Source organism: Vulpes vulpes, chromosome 13, assembly GCF_048418805.1.
Source record: "Vulpes vulpes isolate BD-2025 chromosome 13, VulVul3, whole genome shotgun sequence".
Taxonomy (NCBI): Eukaryota; Metazoa; Chordata; class Mammalia; order Carnivora; family Canidae; genus Vulpes; species Vulpes vulpes.
In genome coordinates, this window is record NC_132792.1 from 18,957,178 (window position 1) to 18,985,063 (window position 27,886).

Sequence of the window (27,886 nt, forward strand, 5' to 3'; positions counted from 1 at the left end):
CGCCCAGCCCCCACCGCGCCGGCCCCGAAAGCGTTAACCCCGCGCCTCTGCGCCCCGCCCGAGTTCCTAAAAAAGAAAGGTGCAAAGTTTGGTGCAGATAGAGGATGAGCGATCAAAGCCCCGCCGGTACTTCCTGCCGCCCGGACGCTGTATATAAGGTGATGAGCGCGCGGGCTGCGGAGACGCCCCGGAGCGCTCGCCCCGCCGCCGCCGCCGCCGCCCCGCGCCCCGCGCCCCGCGCCCCGCGCCCCACGCCGTGCCCCGGGCCGCGATGAGGCCGCTGCTCTGCTGCGCGCTCCTGGTAAGTCCCCGCCCGCCGCCTCCGGCCCCCGCCGCGGGGACCCGCTCCCCGGAGCGCGCGGGGCGCGGCGCTGCGCGGGCAGGATGCAACCGGGGCCCCCTCGCGGAGCTCCTCGCGCGCCGCTCGGGGGGCCCTTTGCCCGGGGGACTTCTGCTGGGCCGTGCAGTCCGGGGAGGAGCTCTAGCTAGACCACGGGGACTCCGCTGGAATACGATGTGCATCCACGTTCCTTCCTTAACTTTCTTTGCAGATGATCCGCCGCCCTCAAGGAGTTTTTGCTTAGTTAGTTGCATATTATTACTAGCACTACCCCCGCGAGGATTAATTTATCGTTTTAAATATGGACGTAGATAAAGGGGTCGCGTAGAAGCAGATGCCAGGCCTTTGAACACTATGACAGCCAGGATAAAGTTTGGATACGGTGAACATGATGTGATGCACCCTGAGGCTCATCACCCGCCCCCCCCCCACACACAACCCCACTTAAGCAAACGTTAGGGGAAATTTTGCATAAGTGGCACCAGAGAAAAAGATCATGCACACTAATGCCTGCCTACACATGCATATATAGATCTCATGGCTGTGCAATTTAACATTCTAATACAATTTTATTATTGAAATGGTTTATTCCAGTTCTCAACTTCAATATAACGTGGAAGATACTGGTGGGCTGATGCCGATTATGTTCCAAAATAGATTTAAATAATTGAAGTTCGGCACTAAATAGGGCTACAGGATGTTTTTAAAGTGCTGTTTGGAAAGAAAGAGAGGAGTTTTTGTGACTTAGCTTACTTTTTTTTTTTTTTTTTTTTGAATTTAGAGTTTTGGCCAATCAAGCTAATAAGATTTGTTTGTGGATTATTCTGTATGCACTAGAGTGTTGAATACTGTAAGATGTGAATGAGACATTCACAACAGGATAGGAAAACCCATATTTAAGCCACATATGTGTTTTGAACATGTTGGAGTAAATGCTTGAGTTTCAACATCCAGCCCACAAATAGTGAGTAGTAGGCAAGGAAGTCTTCCAATTAGTTCCCAGGATACACAAGCATAAATAAGGAAATAAATAGCAAAGTCACTAAAGAAAATGTAGGTTAGACAGGAGTGCACAAATGAGAATCTGAGCTACCGCTAAGATCTTACATATAGTATATAAAATAACTCCACCAGTACAGATACTAAGTAGAACTTTTTAAAAAGTAAACCTTTATTAAAGCATAACATACACAGAGAATTGCACAACTCCATAAGTGCCTAATAAAATTTCTCAAAGTGAACGCTTGTGAGCTAGCACCCAGATCAAGAAATACAACACTACCAGCACCCCAGAAGCAACCTGGGCTTTATCTGGGTCACTACTATGTCTGTAATCGGAGTAATCAATATTCTGACTTCTAACATCATAGATAAGCTTTTTGTATTTGGACTTTACATAATGGCTTCGTCACTTTTCTGTGTCTGGCTACTTTCACTTAAGTTCCATTTATGCGATCATTTTTTGCCATTGGTTGTACAATAGTTCATTCATTTTCATTGTATGGTATTCCATTGTATGGATGTACCACAATTAATGTAACCATTCTAGTGTTTTGCTAGTTTACATAACTCTGCTATTAATATGGGGACATTAGTCTTACTTGTCCTTTGTATTGTCAGATTTAATTAATAATAAACGTATGACCAAGGGACTTCTAAATCTCAGAATTTCCCTTCAATAATGTATGTACCTAATCATAAGTGTTCCTAAGCAAGAAGTAAATGAACGTTTTGATATGTAGTCTATCTAGGGAGACAGATACGTATGTAGATAAAACTAATTGTGGATGAAACAACATTATCAAAGGAGAAGACTTTCTATGTGCTTTGAACCTAGTGAATTCTTTCAATGAAGAAGACTTCCCTTTCCCTTTCTGCAGTTTCTGAGATTGACTTTATTTGATAAATGATTGGAGACGGACACTTTGTACTTATGCACAAGGAGTCCAGATGCCCTTTCATAAGCACCTTGGTGCAACTGTAAGAAGTAGAAGTATTAGAGGAATTTGTCCTTTGAGGCAGGCAGGCCCAGAGACTAGGGACAGAGTGGAAAACAGGATGGACACCATGCCTACTTCCATGAGCCTCACAGTCAAATGGAAGAGGTAGACATTGGAATATCAACTTTCTGTCTAATGAGAATAACAAAAGGGCAAGAGCTGGGTGTCCTGGGTGTATAAAAGATTCGCCCTCCAGGTCCTTATAAAGGAAGCTGCAGTGCAGTTGGGCCAAAATTCAAGTCCAGCAGTACCATCTACGTGACAAGTGACCGTGGGCAAGTTACATCTTTCTTGTGTTTTTGTTTTCTGTAAAATAGAGAGAATGTTATGCACACATGCAAGATAACTACATAAATCTCCTGCTGCCTGTTACCAGTAGCTTCTAGCAGTCTGCTCACAGATCACTGTAGGTAAATCTAGACCCAAGTGAATTTTGTAAATGAAAAGCTGATGATGCTCAGAGGAGGGAGAGGAGGCCAGTACCTACTACCTTGAAGGAGGACTAGAATGTTTCTATTGTTGCAGATAAAATCCAGGTGTCCTGAACCTAAGAAGTGGGAGAAAGTAAAATCATGTGGCAAAGTAGAATTCTAGATTGTTTCTAGGAGATCAGAGGATATGGCCTTAGGCAAGCAGTGCAGGGGCATGGCCACCAAGACTCCTGCCACAGTCACAGTCACGGGGCTCTCTGGAATGCTCACTAATGTGTCAAGCAGAGGCCATTCCATTCATGGGTGCTCAGGTACTCTGGGAGCATCCTGGCCTAGGCCTCGATTTTAACTGGTGAGTGAAATTTCCCACTGTGTAGTGCCCGAACCATCCAATGGCCTTCTCAGAGTTAAGCTCCCAATTCATGTCAGGGTGATAAGACTTGGGGTGGAGCGTGGGGCTGAAGGGGTTGTGGGGAGGTAGATGATGTTTTTCTCAGGACTATTGCCTGATCTGTCCATCCATCAGAATAATGCCTTTCCTGGTTTGTTTTGTTGTTTATTTTGGTTTCCTTCCCCCTCACCCAATGATTGAGAGTATTTGTCTCCTTTTTATTTATTGGCTTCTTTACTTATTTTAAGAGAAAAATCACTCTGAAGGTTGTAGGAGAATCTGATGTATCTTCAGTCCCAAACAGTCCTGATCCCTGCCCCTAGCACCCATCAGCACAGTCTCCCAGTTCCAATCTGATCTTTAATTTTATTTCTTAGTCTTAAACCACAGTTGTCAAATTCCATCGACTGGGGAAGAAAGCATTCTGTGCCAGATTTTTTTTTTAAGATTTTATTTATTCATTCATGAGAGACAGAGAGAGAGAGAGGCAGAGACATAGGCAGAAGGAGAAGCAAGCTCCCTGCAGGGAGCCCGATGCGAGACTCTATCCCAGGACCCTGGGATCACCTGAACCAAAGGTAGATGCTCAACCACTGAGCCACCCAGGTGTCCCTCTGTGCCAGATGTTTTATCCACTTGGTTCTAGAAGGAGAGCTATGGCAGTGTCTATCAAAGGGGCACTAAACACACACTCAACTAGTCTAGCTCTCCTATCCACTAACCTGCCTGCTGGGTTTTGCCCTGAGCAACCCTCAGCCCCCCTGCCTGCATATTCCCTATTCTGAAAGTTTTTTTCTGAAAAGTGTTATTTCCTTCAGCATCTCATTAACCACTAGCATTTTTTTAAGCCCGAGTTTCTCCTTTGTAGTCAAAAAGAGGGAACTGGGAAATAGATTGCAGAGAAAGAGTAATTTTATAAAAATTTATGTTTGCATTATTCAAAGCCTTGACTAATGATGCCTGGCTGCCCCTTATGTTGCTACCATGGAGCAAAAATGCCAAAATTATCAGTATATCTGTATGTTTTGCCCTGAAGGGCAGTAATTCTCAATCATATCACTTTTTTCATGCACGTTGAAAATAAATCCTTTGTAACAACTCTCTTGCTCTCCTGAAACAAAATTTAGAGTGCATATATTTTACCTACATACATAATTTTTAAAGTCAATATACTAGCATAACTATACTATAAAGGAGAAATAAAAGGAAAGTAGCTAATAATAAAATAAGCTTCACTGTAAGACATCATGAGGCAGTGACATGTTAGCATCTTTATGTGAAATTTCCATGAACAGACCGCTAGGAACAAAGGCCAAAACCCATTTGATGTGCTGGGGTTCAGAACCATGATCAGTGTTGGCTTCCGTACTGTGCTTTTCTGAAATGGCAAACAAACCTTGCTAAAGTTCTCCTTACTGCCAGAGATTTAACATTCTAATGTTGGCTTTCATCTCTTTCAAAATATTAAGTATGACACCCTATCCACCTGACCAATATTTTAGGCCAGGTGCCAATATTTGTACATTTCTACTGTGAAGGTTCGTATCAATATCTTCATGAAGACCCATTCTTAAGTGAGCAACAGAGATGAACTAGATTCATATAGTGACTCGTGGAGGTCCTACCTAAGCTCAGCTGAACCCACTTTGTCATTACCCATTTGGTTGGTTTGGGCATCAGGTATTCATTTTTGGTTTGATCAAGTTTACATGTTTGTAAAACACGCCAATGGAGAAGTCAAATAGACATTTGGATTCAAGGTTTCAGAGTATAGGAGAAGCCCAGGCTGAAGATAAAAATCTGGTCATCATTATACAGTAGGTTTTTAAAGCAGTAGGGAAAGGTGATTGCACATGGTGAGAGAGGAGAGAGGCAAGCAGCCCCAGAGCACATTTGTGATACTGATAGTCCAGTAAACAAAATGCAAATATGAGCAGTAATAGCAGCCATGTTTAGAAAAGAAAACAAAAATCAAAATAAAACTGAGCAACCCATAATAGCAGGAACTAGTGAATCGGAAATCCTAGCAACATCTGTAAACTATCTGTGCAAGAAGAAAGACTGAGGTATGGCCAACTTGAAATAGATACAAGGACAGTATTTTTATGTGACATGTAATTAGTTTTTGGAACTCACTACCACAGAATATTTTGGGGTGACTAGCATAGAAAGTCTAAAAAAAGAATTCTTTTAGACAGTTGTAAGGGATAAGAATAGTATTACAACACATTAGGTACGAAGCTCTGTGGTCCCCACTCGGTCTCACATTTACCTGGCCTCTCTAAATTAACGCCCCGAAGGCCAGAACAGTATGCAGACACACCAAAATGGTTTCTCCCAACTAAAGGTGGCATAACTTCCCAGGTATGGCCTGGGCACGTTGTTTTCACCCCAATTTCTGAGAAATACCTATATCAGCCAGACCGTTATGGGTAGGCGATGCAGGAGGAAATGAAATGTCCTTCCTAAAGCCCTTCTAAAAAAAAAAAAAAAAAAAAAAAAAAAAAAGGAATGTGCTCCTAATGGTCTTCATTTATTACTTTCTTATTTTGATTTTTTAAAAATTTGCCTCTCTAAAATGATGTTTTAATACTGTGAAGACCTTGTTTAATTTCGTTGAAGCATTGTCTATAAAAATAAAAAGAAGAGCCTTAGGATTTTCACTTCAATTTAGTCCATATCTTGGAAGCATTTTCCATCGGGACTTCTTAAATAATCAACTATAAAATAGGAAAATGGGTGTCAAGATGGATTTAGATTTAAAACGAGACCGTAATTCATCTAAACTTTCTGACTGCCTTGGTAAATTCAGTTTTCTCCCCTGGTCTTTGATTCAAAAAACCTCAATTTCCTTCCCATGTAATGGTACTTTCTTGTTCAAAAAGTGATTTCTTTTATTCTTAGAAAATACGGTTATCAGGAACCTATTCTTTAAAAAGTTCCTCCTACCATCAATTTGCAATAACACCACCACCAAAAAAAAAAAAAAAAAAGAAAAAAGAAACAAAGTAATTTAGGAATTCAACTGGACATAGTGACAGTAAGATCACTCCAGTGGCAGGAAGCAAAGTTCTGTCTTAGTCTGCAGTCCGGCTGGTGATGCCAGCAATGTGAGATTTTAACTTTACCATCTCTAAAAACTGTTGGATCATTATACTGTACACCTCAAATGAATATAACACTGGATATTAATTATACTAGAATTAAAAACCATAATCATAAAAATAAATAAATAATAGGGGTATGGATCAGGTGATATGCAGGAGGTCTGCCTTAGTTTTAAGCTTTTGTCATTAAAATAACAAATTGAAGATACACTAATACACCGAACATGCAAAAACCAAAAGGACTTATTTATGAAAAAAATAATCGTAAAGGAATGTTTTTTAAAAAAATCTATTTTGTTGGGGCGCCTGGTGGTTCAGTGGTTGAGTGTCCACCTTTGGCTCAGGTCATGATCCCTGAGTCCCAGGATCCATTTCCGCATCAGGCTCCCTATGGGGAACCTGCTTCTCCCACTGCCTATGTCTCTTCTCCCACTGCCTATGTCTCTCATGAATAAATAAATAAAATCGTAAAAAAAAAATCTATTTTGTTGCAGTTGCCATTTTTCTTCTGCCCAACTGGTTTCTCATATAAGAAATTCTGTTTAAGTCAGTGAGATCCCAGAGGAAGCAGCTTTTGAAATGTCACCTCCTTTTAAGCAGTGAGACTTATTTGTTTTAAGATCACAGATTATTCTTTTAAACCATAAAACATTTTCTCATTTGGAAACAAGTCTTTCTTGTCGTTAGCTAGTATGCAGAGAAGTTGTTAATGTGGGTATTTTTCATATTCCATTTAGCCAGAAGCCAGATCCAAGACATTCCCTCAGGACTTACTAAAGAGGTATAATTTTGGTTGCTAGCAATCTCCTTAGACTCATTGCAGAATTTTCTTTGCATTTGTCTTCACAAGGAAGTACTTGACAACTACACATGGCTCTTTGGAATAAATGTCAAACCTTTGGGCAGAGTAAGCATGGTAATAGGTTAAATATTTCCCTTGAGGACTACATCAGGCTGATAGACATAAATCTCTGCTCCCATACATTCTGTATTCTGTCCTTTTCTTTTTTTTTTTTTAAGATTTTATTTTTAAGTAATCTCTACACCCAACATGGGGCTCGAACCCACAACCCTGAGATCAAGAGTCACAGGCTCTATGGACCGAGTCATTCAGGTGACCCCAGTCCCTTCTTTTATTATTGAGTAAAAAGAAGAGAAAATCAACTGGATTGTGCTAAAATAAAGGTCCTCGAGAAAGTATGACTGATGTTTTTTGATCAAGGATGTAGTTGTTAGGGCTGCTTGTAAATTGTTCTCAGTCCTCCTTTCTCGAAGCATGATAAGACTGTGCTTTCCAGTCTTCTGGTGAGGGTGGAGGGTGGGGAGAGGATGCAAACACTGCCAGCCACCGACTCGAGCGTTAAAATGATATGTCACTCCACAAAAGAATACTTAACTGAGGACCTATGACCCCCTTCTCCAACTTTTTTTTTCTTTCCCTCCTCCACAGTGAACCAGCCATATTCTAGATATTGGTGGCTTTCTCATCTTAGATCCTGGACAAAGGACAATGCTAATAGGTTTTAGTGGATGCACTAGGAATATAGCATGAGTGAGAAACAAACCTTTGTTATATTTAAGCCACTGAGATTTTGAAGTTGTTTCTTAGCACAGCATAAAACCCAGCCTGTCCTGATGGACACAGTAGCCAGACCCCAAGTATATCAGCTCATTGAGCGGCAGGAACTTCAAGGAGCATTTAAAATCACCAGTGTTTAAACCTGTGATTTTATAGGGTTTTTAAAAAAGATTTTATTTATTTATTCATGAGAGACACACATAGAGAGAGAGAGAGGAAGAGACCGAGGCAGAGGGAGAAGCAGGCTTCCTGTGGGGAGCCCGAAGTAGAACTCGATCTCAGGATCCCGGGATCTTGCCCTGAGCCAAAGGCAGATGCTCAACCACTAAACCACCCACCCAGGTGCCCCTAAACCTACTATTTTAGATTATCAGTTGAAACTCCTTCTGTATCGAAGATATTGTTAAGGGTGTTCATGAGAAGGACTTCTTCTTTCTTCTAATGCTAAAAATTCAAAATTTAGGGAACTAAAATTATGTAAAAGCTTAGCTGGGCTACAAATGGAAGGATCAACAGATACCTAACAGTAGACTTTAAATCAGACACCCTATTATGTGAGAGTAAGAAAACAAGGATCATGTTTTTTCTCTTCATTGCTTCCGACTGACCCTTCCTTCATACAGGTTCACTGCCATCTTGCATCAGGATGACCCATTGAAGTCCAGCCGAGGAAGGAAATCCTACAATAGAAAGACACTAATGATACTTAGAATATGTTTTGTATATGAAAGTCACACACAGGATTTCACTTAATTTGCATAGAAAGGCTCTGATGTGGAGATTAGTATCTATTTCATAGACAAAGAAACTGAGGTCCAGAGAAGTGAAGTAATTTTTCCTAAGGTGACTTAGCTGAGTTTGTTTGTCCTATAAGAACTTACATCTAGTAGCTGAGTCCAGTGGGACACAAAATATCTATAAGTTAGAGCCAAGCTTCTATGGGTGCCTTCACACCCAGTGATCTCTGCTGAGGTTAAAAGAACCCCAGCTGAAGCCCCTGAGCCTCAAATCCTTGGGACAACTGATTCAATGTATTTTCCATCCTTTTTCAGCTCGGAGGGGTGGGGAGGGTCACCATGTTTTTTTCTTTTAAAATTAAATGCCTTGACCTCCTTACTGACATGAGTTAAAAGCCCAGATGCCTTAGGAAACACAGCTTGAGGCAAACATACATTTTAGTACTTTACTAGAAACTACAATCCTAGGGAATGAGGAGCGAGTGAAAGAAGAGTAAGGTGGAAAAGGAGGGAGAGCACTTCAAGAGGGCACATTACCAAGAAGCTACTGCTTAGTATAAAGTACCTCTCAGGTGCTGGGGTGGCTCAGTCAGTTAAGTGCCTGCCTCTGGCTCAGGTCATGATCCCAGAGTCTTGGGATCGAGTCCTGTATCAAGCTTCCTGCTCCCTGTGCTTGTGTGTGAGCTCTCTTTCTCTCTCTCTGTGGCAAGTAAATAAAAAATTAAAGTACGTCTCAGTTTCATAGCACCATTGTCCAGAGAGGTTGTGGAAACTATCGTATTTTAGGACAAGAGAAGGAGAAGAATTTATTCAGCAGGATAGATGGCTGGCTGGATAGAAAGACAGACAAGATGGATACATAGATAAGATGCATAGGTACAAGGTAGATCTTATTGAACTTTATGTTGTGTTGTAGTTGATTGATTACTTCTATGCCTGTCTCCTTTGTAAGACTGCAAGTTCCCAGAGGCAAGAGCCACTTGTTAAAGGGCTTAGATTTAAACAGGATTGGATTGAATCCCAGCTCACATGTGTACTGGCCCTGTGACCTTTGACACATCACTAAAGTTCTGTGAGAGGCTATTTCTTTGTCCATAAAATAGGGATCATCATATCTCCTCAGAGATTGGCAAAGGGGATGGATGTTAATAGCATGTGAAGAAAGGGCTTAGTATAGAGCCTGCTATATCATAATATAATGCACTAAGCTAATATTATTCCTGTATCACCTGGGGCTCCTAGAATTTCACGTGTTGGAGGCGCACAGTAAATCCCTCCATGTTTAACTCATGCCCTATTTTGTTCCATTTCTACTTGTAGTTTCTGTTCCATTTTATAATCACTACAGCTTCTCGAGCCTAACTTTTTCTCACCAGCTGCCCTTAACTACATGTTGATTGGACCTCAATCCAGATCATTAACAACCAGAAGAGATTAATAAAATGTGAGTAATGTATTATCTTCAAAGAAAAGCACTACAGAAATAAAAAGGAATTTTAAAAATTGGTGTTCAAAATGATCAACATACTAAAATGTACTGCCAGTTGTCAGCCCCAAATGCCAAGGACAGCAGGTGAAATACTCTTAAGTAATGCTTATTAAATGGACCTGAATGGACATAATTATAGAGAAAATTGCAACCAGCTCTGCGGTTGAGTTGAACTTTTCAGAATTAATATTCAATCTCAAATCTGGTGATTAACAGAAGCCAAACATGTGAGATTTCTACATATCTTCCTGGGAAAGTCTTAAGTGTACCTGTATTGCTAGTTCTTTTGTTTCAGATTTTTTCTTTTCACTTGTGAATCTATCAAACTCAGCTGTCTGTAAAACTCCTCCAAAGTGCCAGAAGCATCACAAGCAAATCTGTCCTGATAATTCTGGTTGATTCCAAACATAAACAATTTACTGCTAATTAACTTAAAAGGTTTCAAACAGCTAAAGGAAACTTCTGAAGGGAACAAAAAATTGCATTGAAAGTTGAAGTTTACCTGAGACAGTTCTTCAGCCCCAAAGGACGCAAAAGAGTGTAGAATCTGGCTCAGCGATTCATCTAACAAATCATAATTCTTCGTGTTTCCTTTCCCGTTTGCCTAGTATTAGCTGTTGGCAGCAAATCAGTTCTGTATAGATGAACAGATTTAATTCATTTGCTCTTACTTCTTACTTAGAGACATAATCCTCAGCCATACAGCTGGCTATTGTGAAAATTATTAAGCAGTGGGAGACCCTTAGGTGGGGAACTGGCAGCAGCAGATAAACCTCTCAAATGAACTACCCGCTTTTTTTCTACATTCGCATTTAAAATGGAAGCTAAATGCAAATAGACAGTACCTGCAAAATGCCATGGGAGACGAAAGGTACTTTAAAAAAATGTTTCCTAGAGGCACATTGTGTTATCAGTATCATTTTACAGATGAGAAAATTGCAGATTTTTTGCTTGTTCTTGCAAATTTACATGTTGGGTATTTGTGTGCACACATCATCACCAGTAATCCTAATTACACACAGTAAGCATTCAATGTGCCTACTGAACTGAATAAAATTAAATGAGATATATTGAATACTTGATATGTGTAAGATACCATGGTTAAGCATATAAGGAGTATGGAAACAAATTCTTTTCTATCTGGTCCCCCTAAGCAAATCCATGAAATTGCCTTGAAAATATTTGAAATAGACCAAGAAAATGATACCAGTTGGGAAGATACTGAAACTAATTTTTTTAAAAATCACTTTTTCTAGAGATAATTAAGAATAGGGTAGATAGTCAACTTCCGACACATCATAGGTGTGTTAACTTCCTACTGCACAGGAAATTTCAAAATGTCTTCTGAAACGTCTGGTTCAAAATATCTCCCATTTCCCACCTTCTGTATAATTAGTATATGTAATAATGCCTCCTACTTGTCTGGGAGCTTACTCTTTACCAAGTTTATTTGTGTACCTTCTTTTATTCATTTGAAATACAACAGTTGTACAGGGATAGTTAAAATAAGGTTTATTCTCATTTTAGAGGTGAGATAGTGGCTCAAGGTTACTAAACCTGGTGGTCACACTGAGTTGGAAGCTTGGTATTCATAGTCTAAATGTAAGTTCCCAGCTAAAAGTGCTCTTCTTGGGCAGCCCAGGTGGCTCAGTGGTTTAGCGCCGCCTTCAGCCTGGGGTGTGATTCTGGAGACCCAGGATCGAGTCCCATGTTGGGCTCCCTGCATGGAGGCTGCTTCTCCTTCTGCCTGTGTCTCTGTCTCTCATGAATAAATAAATAAAATCTTTAAAAATAAAAGTGCTCTTCTTAATTAACATTGATCTAATGGCCAAGATACATACTTTTTAGAATTTGTTAAGTTATCCATTTAGCATTCTTTTCAAAACACTGTGAAATTCCTTTTTTACCTTCTCTTTTTTCATCCCATCTTGCATATAAATTCCAAATTCTTGCAAAAAGAATTCCATTCTTTTTGTCCTTTTATGCTTATATGCAATATCCGTAGGCCATCTGACCTTTCTGCTCATAGAGCCATTTATGTGCTCTTAACCCTGAAACCTGTGTCTTTAGCTGCCTTTGTCTCCTAAATTCCCAATACATATATCCAGTTATCTAGTAGATATCACTTTGAGTCTCATAGGTGGAAGATGTCCCAAGGTATATTCATTTTCTTTCTCCATAACTGTCTTTTTCTCCTGGCATCAGTAATTAATGACAATACTACATACCTAATAGTTCAAATTCATGGGTATGTTCTTCAGTCGCTTTTTCTAGGGCATCTTCTCCATGCAATCAGTCAACATATCATATCTATTCCTTCTCCTCCCTTATCAGTGCCTAACTTCAGTCCCTTATAATTTCTGACCTGTTTCTCTGCTGAGTCTTTTGATCTTCTTTCTTCTCTCTTCTGCTTCCAATTGATTTGCAGTGATTTATGAGTATTTTATATCAGGCTGAGCTTTTAGATGAATGTTCCTATGAAACAGGAACATTAATTTATTCAACTCCATCATTTAGAGGTATTTCTACAGCATAGTAATTGTTTCAGGAAGCGTTTGTTGATTGAATAAATGAATTATTTAAGCAATGGAGGAAAAAGAGAATGGGCTATTACACTGTAAAACTATAGAAAATCAAATACACTAAACTTCATAGGAAAATAGTTTTTTAAAAAAATAAGCTTTATAGTTTATACTGCAAGAGATCTATAGGAAATTCACCATGATATGTGTCCTGAATGTCTCCCTTCTTGGCTAAAATGAACTGTAAAACGGCATGGTTTCTAAACTGACCAGAACTTTAGCTAACTCTGGATAGTCCCCAAATAGTTCTCTGTGGCAAAGATCATGACGAGAGATCACAAAAGGAACTCCCAAACCAAGTAGTTATTTCAGGCTGTGCGTGGGCTCCTTTTAATGAATTTTCCATAAACAGAAACCCACTGGGTCACTCATGGTTCTGTATACCAGAGAGCAAGCCCAGTAGTATGGAATTTGCTGCATTGCATAATGTAAAAATAAACTTGTTAGAGAAAGTGTATTCTTCACTTGGCCTTTAGGATGAAACATAGACCAGTAGAGTGTTCTAGTCAAATCACCATTTGAGAAATTTCTATCTCGGTGGCTTGGACCAGTAAGTGCTAGTCTCAGTACAAAGAAGAGTCAATGTCAGTTCATCTGGACTTCAGGAAGGCTTTGGTTGATCTTCCATGATCTCCTAACTCTGTGCTCTTGGGCCTAAATGAAAAAATAAGCACATCAGGTCTTACTTTTAAACTATGCATGAAGGCTATAGCATAAGTGAGAGCATCTGGTAAATGTTAAAGGATTTGACCAAAAAACAGTATTATATGGCACATGCTCTGGGTTTGAATTCTGCTTCCACTAATAATGACTGTGACCTAGGACAGTTAGTTACTCATTCGAAGACTCATTTTTGTAGCTGGTAGAACAACAACAACAACAATAATAATATCCTAATTAGGTACAAATCAAAATATTATAAAGGTTATTTTTAATTCTACTGCCTATCACAGAGTAGAGATTTGATGCATGTATGTTAGAATGGGATAGGCAAAATAGAATTCCATCTTCATATTGTCCATTTTTTGTTACCTGCAAATATCATTACCATACCACTCTACTTCCTAAATATTAAGAATTCTAATTAGAAATTTTGTATGATTGGGACTAAGAGTTGGATGATTAACAAGGAAATCAATTAAAACATTAATAATAAAAAGTATACACATATACTATAAATGAAAACATTTAAATAAACATTCATTCACCTGTAATTTGAGATTTGGCCAAGGCTTTTCCTGGAATCTGGGTTTGCTAACTGAAGTCCTATGCTATCTTTCTTTAAAAAAAAAAAAAAAAAAAAAAAACCCTGTTTTATAATATATATGGCCCATGCATTTCAATTTTGGCCTTAAAGACCTTTATGAAACAAACTGAGTATTCTAGACGTTTACCCCATTTTGTTTTTACAGTTGTCTCAGCTACTCCAAATTCTTTTGTTTTTTTAAAGATTTTATTTATTTATTCATGAGAGACACACAGATAGAGGCAGAGACATAGGCAGAGGGAGAGGGAGAAGCAGGCTTCATGCAGGGAGCCTGATGTGGGACTGGATCTGGGATACCAGGAATACGCCCTGAGCTAAAGGCAGGCACTAAACTGCTGAGCCACCCAGGTGTCCCAGCTACTCCAGATTCTATAATAGATTGTTTTTGCTTCTTTGTGGCTCATCTTTATCAAGTCATTCCCAAAGCATTTTTCCTAGAAAAGTAATTTTTTTTCACACCCCTGTTGATTGATTTGCATAATATTTGACTGAATTACCTAAGGATAGTTACAACCATAGCATATACAGATACAGAGATAAAACTAGCATAACAGATTCAGCAACAAACATGCAATTGGCTTTTGTGAAGTACCAACTTCATGGTAAGAGCAGATGAAAGATGGCATGTCAGAAGACAAGGGATGGCTGAGAAGTCAGGGTACTGGGGCATCAGTTGTTGGTTCTACAAAAAGGAGTAGTAGACATGGGTGAATGTGAAAAGTGGAGATTGGAAAGGGGGGTTCTGAGATCCAAAGTGGTTTCACAAATAAAACAGTGGAGCAAGAAGTAGGGAGTTAAAGCAAGAGATTTGTTTCCAAGGCCATTAGCTAATTAAATGCTGTCAAACCACAGAATATTATAATGGTAGCTAGAAAGGACTTTAAAGAACAAATGATTCACTCACCACTCACCACCACCCTTACTAATATTTGATAGATGAGAAAAGATGGTTGGGCTGACATAGAACATTCTTTAACCTCTGTCCACCATGAAAAATGGAAGGGCAAGGAGAAGAACTAAGCTATTAGACATGGCACTTTAAGTGACCTTTCAAGGAAAGAGGCACCAGGGCTTCAGGAAAACTAGATGGAAGCACTAAATTGGAGGAGTCCCAGATTCCCTCAAGCAAAAATGGTCTACCCCAAAGGGTGTATGCATAAGAAATGGGAGGAGGAAGAAAGAAAAAATAAAGAGAAAAAGGAGATGGAGCCAATGTTAAGATCATGTGTCCTTCTATGGCATCTTTTTCATTGCTTTTCCAGGAAATGCTGAAGAAAGTAAGGGACAGGACTGACATGAAGAGCTCCATTGATCTTGCCCATCCTCTGTCCAGTAACTGGTTCCAGAAATTCTGTGCGGGAATTAGGGCTAACCAGAGATTAAGACCTCACCATCCAGTTTTGGCCACACAGTTCTGTCTTTTTACCATAGTGGAAAATTTTCAAATAAAACACAGAGGCCCAACAGAAGTTACTAAAAACAAGTTATTTTGCAGTTCCTCAAGGCCTTCTGATTTGCAAAAATATATATGATAATCCCAATGCTGTGGCCTTGGAGAAATTACCTTCACTAGTATAATTGCCCTCTAATCCTTAAATCAACCTTATTTATTTATGTCTCTGTGGATTCCTTTCACCTCAACTTCCCTGTATTTTGAAGAAATGGCAACTAATTTCTTATGCATGGTTCCTGGAAACCAACAGTGTCATGTCCAGTTGCCTAGAAAAATATAAATTGCATCAGCTTTCTTGGACAGATCTTCAATTTATGTGGCTCCTTCTAGTGAGAAACACAAGCACTGGGGGTGGAGGTTCCCATCCCATCCTATCATTTCTTGATAAGGGAGAAAAGAGTCAGCTGATGAGTAAATGGGCACAACTAAGTCATGTTGAAATGAGAAAGGGGGATTGATGGGGAATCAGGCTGGAGAAAGTCTTAGGAATTCTAGTTCTACCAAGATGGGGCTCACTCAGTTGTAGCACACAAGACAAAGGTGTTCCTTTGCACCTCAGAGACAAAGCTCTTTAAAGTGACATAACCTGTAAAAACAGTCTTTCAGAAAATCAAAGGTGAACAGCGAGAGAAAAAAAGCATTTCTCCTTGCTTCCATGTGTCTGCAAGTTGCACTGGGAAAACTTCATTCCCTAACATTGAAGATTTTAGGAATATCTAAGCCAAATTCACACAAGGGGCCTTGAAAGAGGTAGCATCATCTACTCAAATGACCAAGTAGCTACAAGGCTTTTCCATCTTGCTCTGTTTCCCTCAAAACATATAATTATTTATTTCTTCACTTCTTCGCGGTCTTCCCCCTCACTAGACTGTGAACTCCTTGAAGGCAACAGCCATCTTGCCTTTTGTGCACCACTCTATGCTGAGTTCATTCTACAATGCCTGGTACACAGTGGATGCTCACCAGATGTGTGTTGAATGAATAAATAGATTCCATATTTCTGAAAGCTTCAGAGCAAGACAGAGTTTCCACCCACTATTGGTCCATTTCTTCTTTCTCCTTGTGTTGATGAGCTTTGTCTGAGCCAATAGAAAGTCCCTGGGGAAATTCAAGGACTTATTTTCCCTAGAAACCCTCAGGTCATGAAAGTGTCTTGAGAAGGCCCCCAGAGCAGCCCTGATTTTGCATTGTATTCCACTTTTTGTTAGGTAGGAGTCCTTTATCTCACAAGAGTCTGAAGATTGTTCATGGCCCAGTGTGAGATATTCTGGGGTTTTTTTTCTTTTGGCTTATCAGCTCATATTAGGTCTAGTCAGCTTTGATGCTTGTCATGTTCCAGTAAGGAGTGAATGTGTTGTTAATTAGATGAAAATGCCCAAATGCTTATGAAAAGGGCCATTCTTTACCTTTGTCACTCCAAATTCATAAGGGAGTGTTGTTTCCCTAGCTGGGCATGCTTTTCCCAGGTCAAGGGGCTCCTGTGAAATTTCCTGGGTTCTATAAAGAAGAAAAGTTTGGAAAAAATTACTGTGTTTGGTCTGCCACTTCCCCAAAGCCTGAAAATAGTCTATGTTGATCCCCGTACCATAAACAAACAATAAAAACCAAATGAACCACCCCCTACACACAAACAACACTGTGTCTTCTGAGAGTGTGCTTTCGGTAATTAGTGTGAAGAACTACTTCCATGTTCCCTTGAAGATCTAGAATATGAGATAGAGCACCCAGGTGGAGCTGCCCTCCCAAGCAGCACCCTCACCCATGAGATTTTCTCACCTGCTCTCTTGGACCTATTCCTGATTATTCCTGATTTTATGTATAGAAACTTTTGAAACCCTGCCTGTTCCCTGAGGTTTTTCCCAACCAACGTGAAAAGAGGTGGTCCTTTAATTTTCTTGTCACCATTTACCTGTAAGAGTCAAGATAGGGCCGTAGGATGTTCTGGAGGAAATATCAGTCTTAAAATTCTAGGAATCTTTCCATGAACTTCAGGCTTCATGAGGACAGGGGTTATGTCTCATCTGTTAGCATATTCCTGGTGCATTCCTGGTAGGTGTTCAGTGCCTGGCTGGTGCATGACTGAATGAATGAATGGATGGTCTGGACGACTGTTGATGTAATCATGCAGTCTTCACACATCACCAGCTCTTTATTTCACTATACATCAAGTCTTAGAATGGGAAAACTGAAAGAGAGATACGTAGTCCTAAATATAGCTACAGTGATTCCCCCCCCCCATTTAAATGTTAGTCTCTCCCCCTCCCCCTCCATACTTCCAATCTCTTTGACTTGCTGATTTTTTTTTTTTTGTACAACACTTACCTTCTAACATGTAATTTATCTGTATTTATTCTCTTACCCACTACCCCAGTGGACTGTACACTTTGCCAGAGCAGGGAGGGTTTCTTGACTATTTTACTCAACAGCTGCATTCTAATTGTCCAGCACAGAACTTGGCACATATTAAGGGCTCAGTAGCTATTTGTGAAGTGAATAAATGAAAGAATAGTTATTGAGTATGGACTCCTAGCACTGGTGTCACTGCAGGAGTTTTTTTTAAATCTCTAATCCCAGCTCCACACCCGTGGAATCAGAATGGGTAGAGTTGTGAATCCCAGGAATCCGCATTTTTATCAGGGAGTCTAGGAGATTTCTGGTATAGCTATTCTGAGGCCTACTAATTCATCCAACTCATTCATCTAGACATCCTGAAACCCAGGGAGATTAAACATCCTATTATCTGTGAGCCTGGGTTTACTTAAATCAATGTGTGTTGCCACCCCCATCTTGGTCTTTGAGATTAAGCTACGAGAGGCAAAAATGACAGCTTCTGAACTCACTTTCTGTGGTGCAGCCCTGTAGGCAGGAGGGTAGTCAGGGACTTTCTGAGTCTAATGATGCTTTTGCACAGAAGAGCCACCCTATCTAACAATGCTAACATGCCATTGTTTCCCTCTCTCCTAGTTCCTGGACATCTCCATTAAATGGACCACCCAGGAAACCTTTCCTCCAAAGTACCTTCATTATGACCCAGAAACCTCTCGCCAGCTGATGTGTGACAAGTGTCCTCCTGGCACTTCTCTGAAACAGCACTGCACAGCAAGGCGGAAGACTGTGTGTGTCCCTTGTCCCAACCACTACTACACGGACCTGTGGCATACCAGTGACGAGTGTCTATACTGCAGGCCGGTGTGCAAGGAGCTCCAGTATGTCAAGCAGGAGTGCAACCGCACCCACAACCGTGTGTGCGAGTGTGAGGAAGGACGCTACCTGGAGCTTGAGTTCTGCCTGAAGCACAGGAGCTGTCCCCCTGGCTTTGGAGTGCTCCACGCTGGTACGCATCGGCTTTCAGCATGCGACAAAATTAATGAGATCATACAAAGTCAGGTAGTACTGAAAGTTTAAGGGAACACTTTGTGTCCTGGTGATATTATAGGATAGCAAATTGCAAAGGTAATAGAACCTGCTAGGTATGTCCTGTGTGTCTGGCTGGCTGCCAAAGGACAATTCCTCAGAGGAATACTTTGCCACTACTGGGCAATTTAGTGACAGATCTCAAATGCAGCAAATGGCTCTCTAATGAGATGCGTGATGGAATGCTCCTTTTTAAAGGGATATGCTCTGAGTCGCACTGTTTATAGTTGATACATACCTCTGTGTTTCCCTTCAGCATGGACAGCTTCAAACTACAGTGCTTTTTGACAAACATCAGAAATTATAATTGATACCAAGAGAGTAATTAGGCTGATATTAATGAGGCTCTGGAGTGCTAACAATAAGCAGTTATAATTAATTATGTAAAAAATGAGAATGGTTCGGGGAAATGCATTTCATTATTAAAAATGAAGTTAGTTCTTCCCTTGGCATGGGAGTCGAGTGTTTATGAGGATAAAGACCAGCAGTATCTCTAAAATGAGCTTATTCTTTATCATAGACAAAACAGAATGTCAAGCCAAGAGTAAGTCCTTGTCTACAAACAAAAGTACTTTCTCTTTTTGCATTTTGAACAGCACAGGTTAGCGCCAGTGTGCATTGAATCTTATAAAGCTGCAACCCACATTCTTTCCTACCACATTCATGAAGCTTCAATGCAGTCTGTATCCTCTCGTGACTTGGGAAAATTAAGAATATTCACTTCCTCTCCTTTCCTTTTTTCTCCCACTTTTCTGGAGGAAGTAGTAATCAGTATAGATTCTGATTACTCAGTATGAAGCAGTGTATCTCACCCCCAGTGCTACTGACATTTGGGGCTGAATAATTCTTTTTATGCACAGATGTCCTGTGCATTGTAGAATGTTTAGCAGCATCCCTGGTCTCTAGCCACTAGATGCCAATAGTATTCCTTCCCTAGTTGTGATGACCAAAAATATCTCCAGACATTGCCAGTTGTCCCCTGGATGCCAAAATCACCCCTGGTTCAGATCTACTGGTTTAGAGGATGCTAATTATTTGTAATTATTTTAACTTTCAGAAGTGGTTTTCTACCACTTCTACATAGCCTAAATTATTCAATGACAAATACTTTAGGTTTAAAGGCATACAAAGGAAACATTCAAAAGTTGAAATCTATTTCGTTGCCTAAGTTGTGAATCGTATAAAAATAATTACAGGAGGTGCAAATTGCATGAGTGTCCCTTAAAATGTCTCCATCATGAGTATGAAGAAATTGGTGAGACTTCCTAGCTTTTATTGCATGATGCTTTGGGATTCAAAAGCTAAACCAAATTGTAGGGGGTAAAGCTCACCCAACAAAACCAAATCCATTTAATTCAATTCAGTTAAGTTGTATATGCAGAAAAATTAATTAAGCAGGGGCTCTATAGCTTGGAAACTAGAAAAATTTGGAAAATAATGGAAATGGCATTTTCTCACATCAGCATGAAAATTTGTTTGTGGAATGAAGCAAGCAGGCAGCCAGAAGACTTAGACAAAAAGACACATTTTATTTGTGGCACCGCAGTGGGGCTTATTTACCTCTCCCTCCCTAAAAACCCACAGAGCAGTTCCTCATGGAAAATAAGAGGTTTCCAGTCCAAAGGGAAGGAGGACTATGTAGTGTTATTCCAAAAAGTATTAACCATTCCTTGCTGCTGTTGTTTTGAAGTCAGATTATCTCTTTTCCATGTTTTACCTATGCCATTCTGTGTGTGCGTCCTGTAATTCTTATGTCCTTTCTTACGGCTGGCATGATGACATCCTCAATTGGAAAGCAGACCTCCCCTCCCCATTATGGTGTCTCACATTTTGCCTGTCAGATTATACCTTTTACCTTTATTTCCACTGACATTAATAAGGCAAAATCATTTACTTAGATGGATAAACCTTTTTTTTTTTTTTTTACAGAAAGTTCTAACAATGATAAAAGAGGGAAGTCCTCTTCAGAAAGGTCATTATATAAAGCCTCCCAAATATTTTAAGAAACTTTTCCTTCCATTATTCTTGGATTCTGTTTGTTAAAGAACTTTACAAATTACATTCTGAAAGAATGTCTTGTATCTTTGATATTGTCATTGGGATATGTGGCAAGACCCAAACCATGGGTCTGAAGAATGATAAGACTCTTCTGAAGAATGGTATCTAAAGAATGATACGATTCTTCTGAAGAATGATAAAATTCTTCTGAAAAATGATAAGATTCTTCTTTACGCAATTGGCTTTCCAGAACACGTGGCAGCTGGCCGAGGGAGACTTAGATCCAGATGGCCAAGTCCACTGATTCCCAATATGTTAGCAATGAAAGAATACAATGGAGTCCTTGCCAAATACCTCTGCTTATGATATTGTAGGAACTGGTGTGGAGTTGGATCCCACTTAAGGTGAGAGGTATAGTAAGAAAGTATTAAACAACAACAAAACTTAGACCTCTATGGAAGGTTTTCCCTAATACGATGTCACTGCAATGCTGGAAATGGCACATGAAAATTTCAGGCCTGTGGTTTGCCCCTTCCTCTTTTTTTTTTTTTTCCCCTGCCAGCCCTTTGTCATTTTTACTGGTCAACGCATCATCAATTCCTTTAGAAGAAGTAGGAGCTGAAACTAGAACCAAATCGTTTTGCTCTTTCTTTCCTTCTTTCTTACCTCTGGTTTTGACACAATGAGGTGGGAGGTTTGAATTTTTAATAAATGAAGTTTATTAACTTGCTGTTTCTTTCATTTGTCCCTTTTGTATTTGTTATCTCGCCTGAACCAGAATTGGCCTGGAAAAAAGTACATTTGAATATTGAAGTCTGAATCTGTTCAACTAGCTTACACTAGATGGAGGTATTTTCATATGCAAATACCCTGTAATGTATAATCTAGCCACGCATAATAGAGTCAAGGGTTTGAAGGTATTTATCTTTAGTTGTTGACTGGTTCAAGTTTTTCTAACTAGCGAGTTCTCCAAACTTATCATGTATCTTTCCACCATGAAATAAAATGCCCTTGCAATCACCCTTCCCTGAAATTTTACTGATGGTGCTCTTTTAAAACTCAATAGTTTAAGCAAACGGTATATCATCTCCCATTTACTGTGTAGCTTAACTGCAGGCTTACGCTTTTAAGTCAGTGATCAACTTTATTGCCACCTTCAAAAGTTTATTATAATGTTGTAAATTTTTACTTCTCAAGGTTAGCATACTTATGAGTTGCTTCAAAATTAGGATTCAGGAAAGACAGAACTTCAGGAGGCACCGACTGGAATTTAACAACCTAGCATTCAGTGGGTACTAATTTCAAAGAATGATATTACAGCAGATATACACAGCAGTTATCTTCATGATTTTCCAGAAAGAAATGTGAGAAGAATATGGTTGGCAGCAAGGCCTCATGGATGCTTCAGCACAGGCAGCACAAATGAACACCCTTACTCTTTCCTTCCCTCTCATTTCGTGTTTTGTAGGTCACAGCAAAACATATTTGTGTTTGTATTTCAGGGAAGGGAGACCACCTAAGGGGTTACTAACTGTAAAGGTTTTGTTCTCTAACGAAGTGAAAAATGCCTAAAGTTTTGTGCAACATAATAGTAGAAGTAAAAACCAAGTTAGAAGTCTTTCCACAATGTCTTAAGAGGATGTCTGCTGTGCAAGTGTTTGAGAAGAAGGTGCTAAATTGCTTGGTATTTTCTGTAGGAACCCCAGAGCGAAATACAGTTTGCAAAAGATGCCCAGATGGGTTCTTCTCGAATGAGACGTCATCTAAAGCACCCTGTAGAAAACACACAAACTGCAGTGCACTTGGTCTCCTTCTAACACAGAAAGGAAATGCGACTCATGACAATGTATGCTCTGGAAACAGTGAATCGACTCAGAAATGTGGAATAGGTAATTATATTTCTACCTCTTCTTAAATAATTATACCTTCTTAAATTTCTACCTTCTACTACCTCTGAATTAAATACAAGACCCCCTGACTACCTTCTTAGCAAAACTCATGTTTTTTCATTCTTGAACATTAACAGGCTAAGACTGTTCTGTGCATTGCTGCTAATGCCACAAGTCAAAATCTCTCCAGAGGTCTTACCTTGTCATGATCATGCTCCCAAACTTGACTTTGTCCCTTTCACACTTGACTCAAATCTTACCCATGAGGAATAGGGTGATGCAAAGATTATGTCTAAACTCAAATTAGCAGTCAACATTTTAGAGGTTTTTTAAATAAATTATGCATTTTTAATCAGTTTTAAGAATAAAAACCGGCAACTAAGAAGCACCATGACATAGACTGGTAACAAATCAGAAAATGCAAATCTGGCTTGTTACCTATGGTATTACTACCTCTATGGCACTGAAGTGATCAGTTCCTCGGGTTGTCCTAAACTCTATTCAGGAAGGGTCACTGCTCCAAGCTCATTATGTGAATGTATCCCGTGTTGGTGTCATTCCTACAACTTGACTAATCTCAGACATTCTATCAAGGATGCATCACACTGAAGATGACCTGCCTTTTATCATTTAACCAGCTTGACCCCCCCCCAAGCATTTTTTTGTATGACATAGAAGAATATGAAACATAGGACTGTGGGCGGAGATATTTAAGATTCAAACCCAGTTCCAACATTTTTTCACCATGTCATCAGAATCTTAGACCAGCCATTTAGCCTTTCTGCTTTCCTAGTCAAACAATGGAATGAGGGAAGGAGTGATAAGAGGAGCGACTTTGACCTTTATCATTCTCTTTAATTCATTTTTAATTTTATTTTTATCATTGATTGAGCACTTACTGTGTGCCAGGTACTTTTGCTATATGAGCTTTAATCTTTACAAATACACTGTGAAGTTTGCTCAAGTTCAGTATAGGTGATGAAGAATCAGAGAAGATTCATCAGGTCTGATGAATCCGAAGACAAACTCTTAACCTCTGGGATAAACAGATTCCACCCAGACACTCAGGCCATTGTATCTCTTTTTCTAAGTGGCATATTTTTTGTGTTTATTTTCCCACTTAATGTATGTTTTTACATCTATATCTATCCTTGTTCTTAAAGGTAAACTAAGTGTTTATGTGTGTGCAGAAAATGGTATACTACTCTAGATTACTTTTCACACTCCTCTAAAGACAGTAATTATATTTGTTTTGACACAGATCTTGACGTAACTTGTGGATGCTAGCTAACCCTCTAACAGGATATTTAATATTTACATGAAAATAAGTTAATGCGTACTTCAAGTCATAGAATTTTTGCTGCAATTAATTTACAGCAGTATTTTCATTAGACATTTGTTAAAATCTCCCCCCACCCAAATGCCCTAAAAGTCATAGAATTTTTGCTGCAATTAATTTACAGCAGTATTTTCATTAGACATTTGTTAAAATCTCCCCCCACCCAAATGCCCTAAAAGGACATTAGAAAGGACATAAACCCAGTTGAGTTGACAACCTGCCACTAAGACCCAGCTAACAGATGGTTGATTTTATTCGAACTTCACATTTTAACACGTTAGATTTTGAAAAACCCTATTGTGATGGCTTATTTATGTCTTGCCCACTGGACTTCCAAGAATCCAGTTGCTAAGTAAATCTTGGTTTTCCTACCTTTAGATGTCACCTTGTGTGAGGAGGCATTCTTCAGGTTTGCTGTTCCTACAAAGTTCACTCCTAATTGGCTCAGCGTCCTGGTAGACAATTTGCCTGGCACCAGAGTAAATGCAGAGAGTGTAGAGAGGATAAAACGGCGACACAGCTCACAAGAACAGACTTTCCAGCTACTGAAGTTATGGAAACATCAAAACAAAGATCAAGATATAGTCAAGAAGATCTTCCAAGGTATGGTAACCTGAAATAAACAAATCAAACAGAAATCAAAGATACCCATTTATCATTAAGAAGACTAGGTACCCGTTTAGTTGTGTGGATGATGTTTCCCTTTGGGAATTATTATTGGACGAAAATATTTTCACCAAATGATTGTGTAGAAGCTATCCCTAGAGTGGTCATCCACGGTTGTAGTGTCACCTCCTCCATACCCCCAAATGCTTTTTAAAGTGTATTGAACACTCTAAACCAAGAGATGGTCCATTTCACATACAGGACCTCAGGAATCCCACCTCTAGATCCCTTAGCAGTTTTATTAGCATTCCCTCTGGCCTACCTAGATGTTCTTTACACACTTTGGGTCTTATCTTGCATTTCCACCAAGAAGCTATGTTGTATTTATTTGTATTCATTTGGTAGTTCTCTCCAGAGAGCCTCCAAGTGTCTTACAGATGTCCTCTCATTAATCCTCACAACATAACCTATTTTAAAATTACCATTTTAATAGCATATGTTGTGAGGATTAATGAGATGAGGTCCGTAAAGTGTTTGAGCTTCTTAGAGAAAAGGGTTAGTTAAAACCAAGTACGCTCATGTTATAGGGTTTTATAAAGAATCTCCTTTAGAAACAATGTGTGTGTGTATGCGTGTGTGTGTGTGTGTGTGTGTGTGTGTGTTATGATGGGAAAGAATCCAAAGGGGAAAAGGAAGTTTCATCCAGTGTGGACTGTAAGCTTTAGAATATACAGTGGAAATAATCTGGACTTCGGTTAGCATTGGAGCACCTGCCAGAAAGAAGGAGGAAGGTTTTCATAGTGCAGACAGTGTCAGTGAGAAACCCATCTGCAATTTACCTGCAGTTAGATGATGGAGGAGTTTTATACTTCCCCAAAAGCCTCAAGCATCTGAAACTGAGGCCTGTTATTTTAGGAGACTAAGATCTTTGACAGCTGAATGCTTTCACTTGTGCAGAGTAAAGTTTTCTTCTATTTTGGCAAACAAGATGTATTCTTTGAAAGTATAATTAGCCCTGAAGCAAGTAAAAGGCGGGGGGGGGATGGGATAGAGAATCAGAGACTGTTAGAATTTTAAGGGGCCAAATTCTCTATTTTAAAAATGAGGACATTTCAACCCAAAAAGATGAACTGACTTGCCTTAGGGCTCACAGACAGTAAATGACTCATGTCATTAATGGGAATGTTAGATACTCTCCCTTACATTTATGTAGCAGCTCATTACTGAAATATACTCTAGGCCATATAGATCCTACCATTCTTTGCCCTCATTTTATTGGGTTTTTCAGATCTCCTCCTCTGTAGTTATTATCCTCTCGTGCTATAAATTATCTTGGTTTTAACTAGCCCTTTTCTCTTCAAATGGGGTATATACGAGATATCCACTAGTTCAAGTTTATATTACAAAATGGCTACCTCAAATGCTTTATTTCTATTTTTCTGAAATGTTATGGTTTTAATTTTCCCAATTTTTCTTAGAAAACTGAGAGTGATGTGTCTATAGTTTTCTATTGTTCATTTCCAAAATTAGGGCTTTTTACAAAGCTTTGTTGGATGCCTAGAATACATAAAGCATATTACCCTTTACCACAAAATAATATTCAATTCATTTCTCACAAATAACTAGCATCACTTAGGCCTCCCTTCCCTCTCAAAAAAAAAAAAAAAAGGAAAGAGAAGGTTATCCTTAAAATAAATTTATGAAATTCTAGGAGAACCTCCTTCAGCCTCATGATAGTTTTGTGCTGGTGGCTATAGAATATACGTTATGTGAACATCTTTTTGGGCTTTTGCTTTATGCAGATATTGACCTGTGTGAGAACAGCGTACAGCGGCACATTGGCTACACAAACCTTACCTTCGAGCAGCTCCGCAGCTTGATGGAAAGCTTACCGGGGAAGAAAGTCACCACAGAAGACATTGAGAAGACGATGAAGACATGCAAATCAAATGAGCAGATTCTGAAGCTGCTCAGCCTGTGGAGAATAAAAAATGGTGACCAAGACACCTTGAAGGGCTTAATGCATGCTCTGAAGCACTTGAAGCCATACCACTTCCCCAAAACTGTCACTCAGAGCCTAAAGAAGACCATCAGGTTCCTTCACAGCTTCACCATGTACAGATTATATCAGAAGCTATTTTTAGAAATGATAGGGAACCAGGTCCAATCAGTAAAAATAAGCTGCTTATAACTGGAAATGGTCACTGGGCTATGTCCTCATAATAGACCAGATCCAATGAATGAGTAAACTATTTCTCAGGCACTTGTTGGGGGCGGGGGGTACAGTGATTTCTTTCTCATCACCAAGGACTAGATCTGGCCACAGGGCACAAAAGGAAACAATGGTGTGGAGAAAGAACTAACGTCTCCCCAAAAAAGTTTATCCAACTGATAGATCTGGTCCAGTATCTACTGACTATATTTTCTCTTATTACTGCTCGCAGTAATTCAACTGGAAATAAGAAACTAGATTCCATTGTGCCTTACTAAATATGGGAATGTCTAACTTAAATAGCTTTGAGATTTCAGCTGTGCTAGAGGCTTTTATTAGAAAGCCCTATTTTTTTTCTGTAAAAGTTACTAATATATCTGTAACACTATTACAGTATTTCTATTTATATTCATTCAGATATAAGGTTTGTACATATTATCATCCTAAAGGGAAATTGTATAAGACAATTTTAGAAAGAAAAATATATGTTCTGTTTATTATTATGACAAATGAGAGATAAAATATATTTTTTAATGGAAAGTTTATAGCATCTCTTAATAGGTACGGCCATCCTTCCTGTGTGGAGTGTTTTTGTAATATACTTTTACCTGTATAAGCTGTAATATCATTTTATAGAAAATGCATTATATAGTCAATTGTTTAATGTTGGAAAGTGTATGAAGTATAAATTATCTGAATATTAGATGCTCTGAGAAATTGAATGTACTTTATTTAAAAGATTTTATGTTTTTACTATCTAAACATCATTAAAGTTTTCAAATTATTTTTCATTGCTTTTCCTCTTGCTTTTATTTGAATGGGACACTAATGGGTCTGAGCTTTCACAATTTTCCTTGTTTTTTATCATCAGGACCACCTGAAAATTGTTAAAAATGCAGATTCCTGGACCGATTTATTGAGAAGCTGGGGAAGAGGGCAGAAACTTGTATTTTCAAGAAGTTCCAAAGAAACTTACCACATTGAAATTAGAGAATTTCTGAAGTCAAGCTTAGCATATAGGTGGTGCAAACCACTTACAACTGCCACGGCTA

General features: G+C 39.3%; 1 protein-coding gene across 1 annotated transcript; it reads left to right on the forward strand.

The window, feature by feature from the left end:
* The first annotated feature begins 148 nt into the window (after positions 1-148).
* TNFRSF11B (TNF receptor superfamily member 11b) lies at positions 149-27,625 on the forward strand. The gene is made up of 5 exons (XM_025993377.2): positions 149-301; positions 18,341-18,710; positions 22,486-22,677; positions 24,395-24,619; positions 26,425-27,625. The coding sequence occupies exons 1-5, from the start codon at positions 272-274 to the stop codon at positions 26,811-26,813; spliced, it is 1,206 nt and encodes a 401-aa protein (XP_025849162.2). The 5' UTR covers positions 149-271; the 3' UTR covers positions 26,814-27,625.
* Positions 27,626-27,886: the final 261 nt, after the last annotated feature.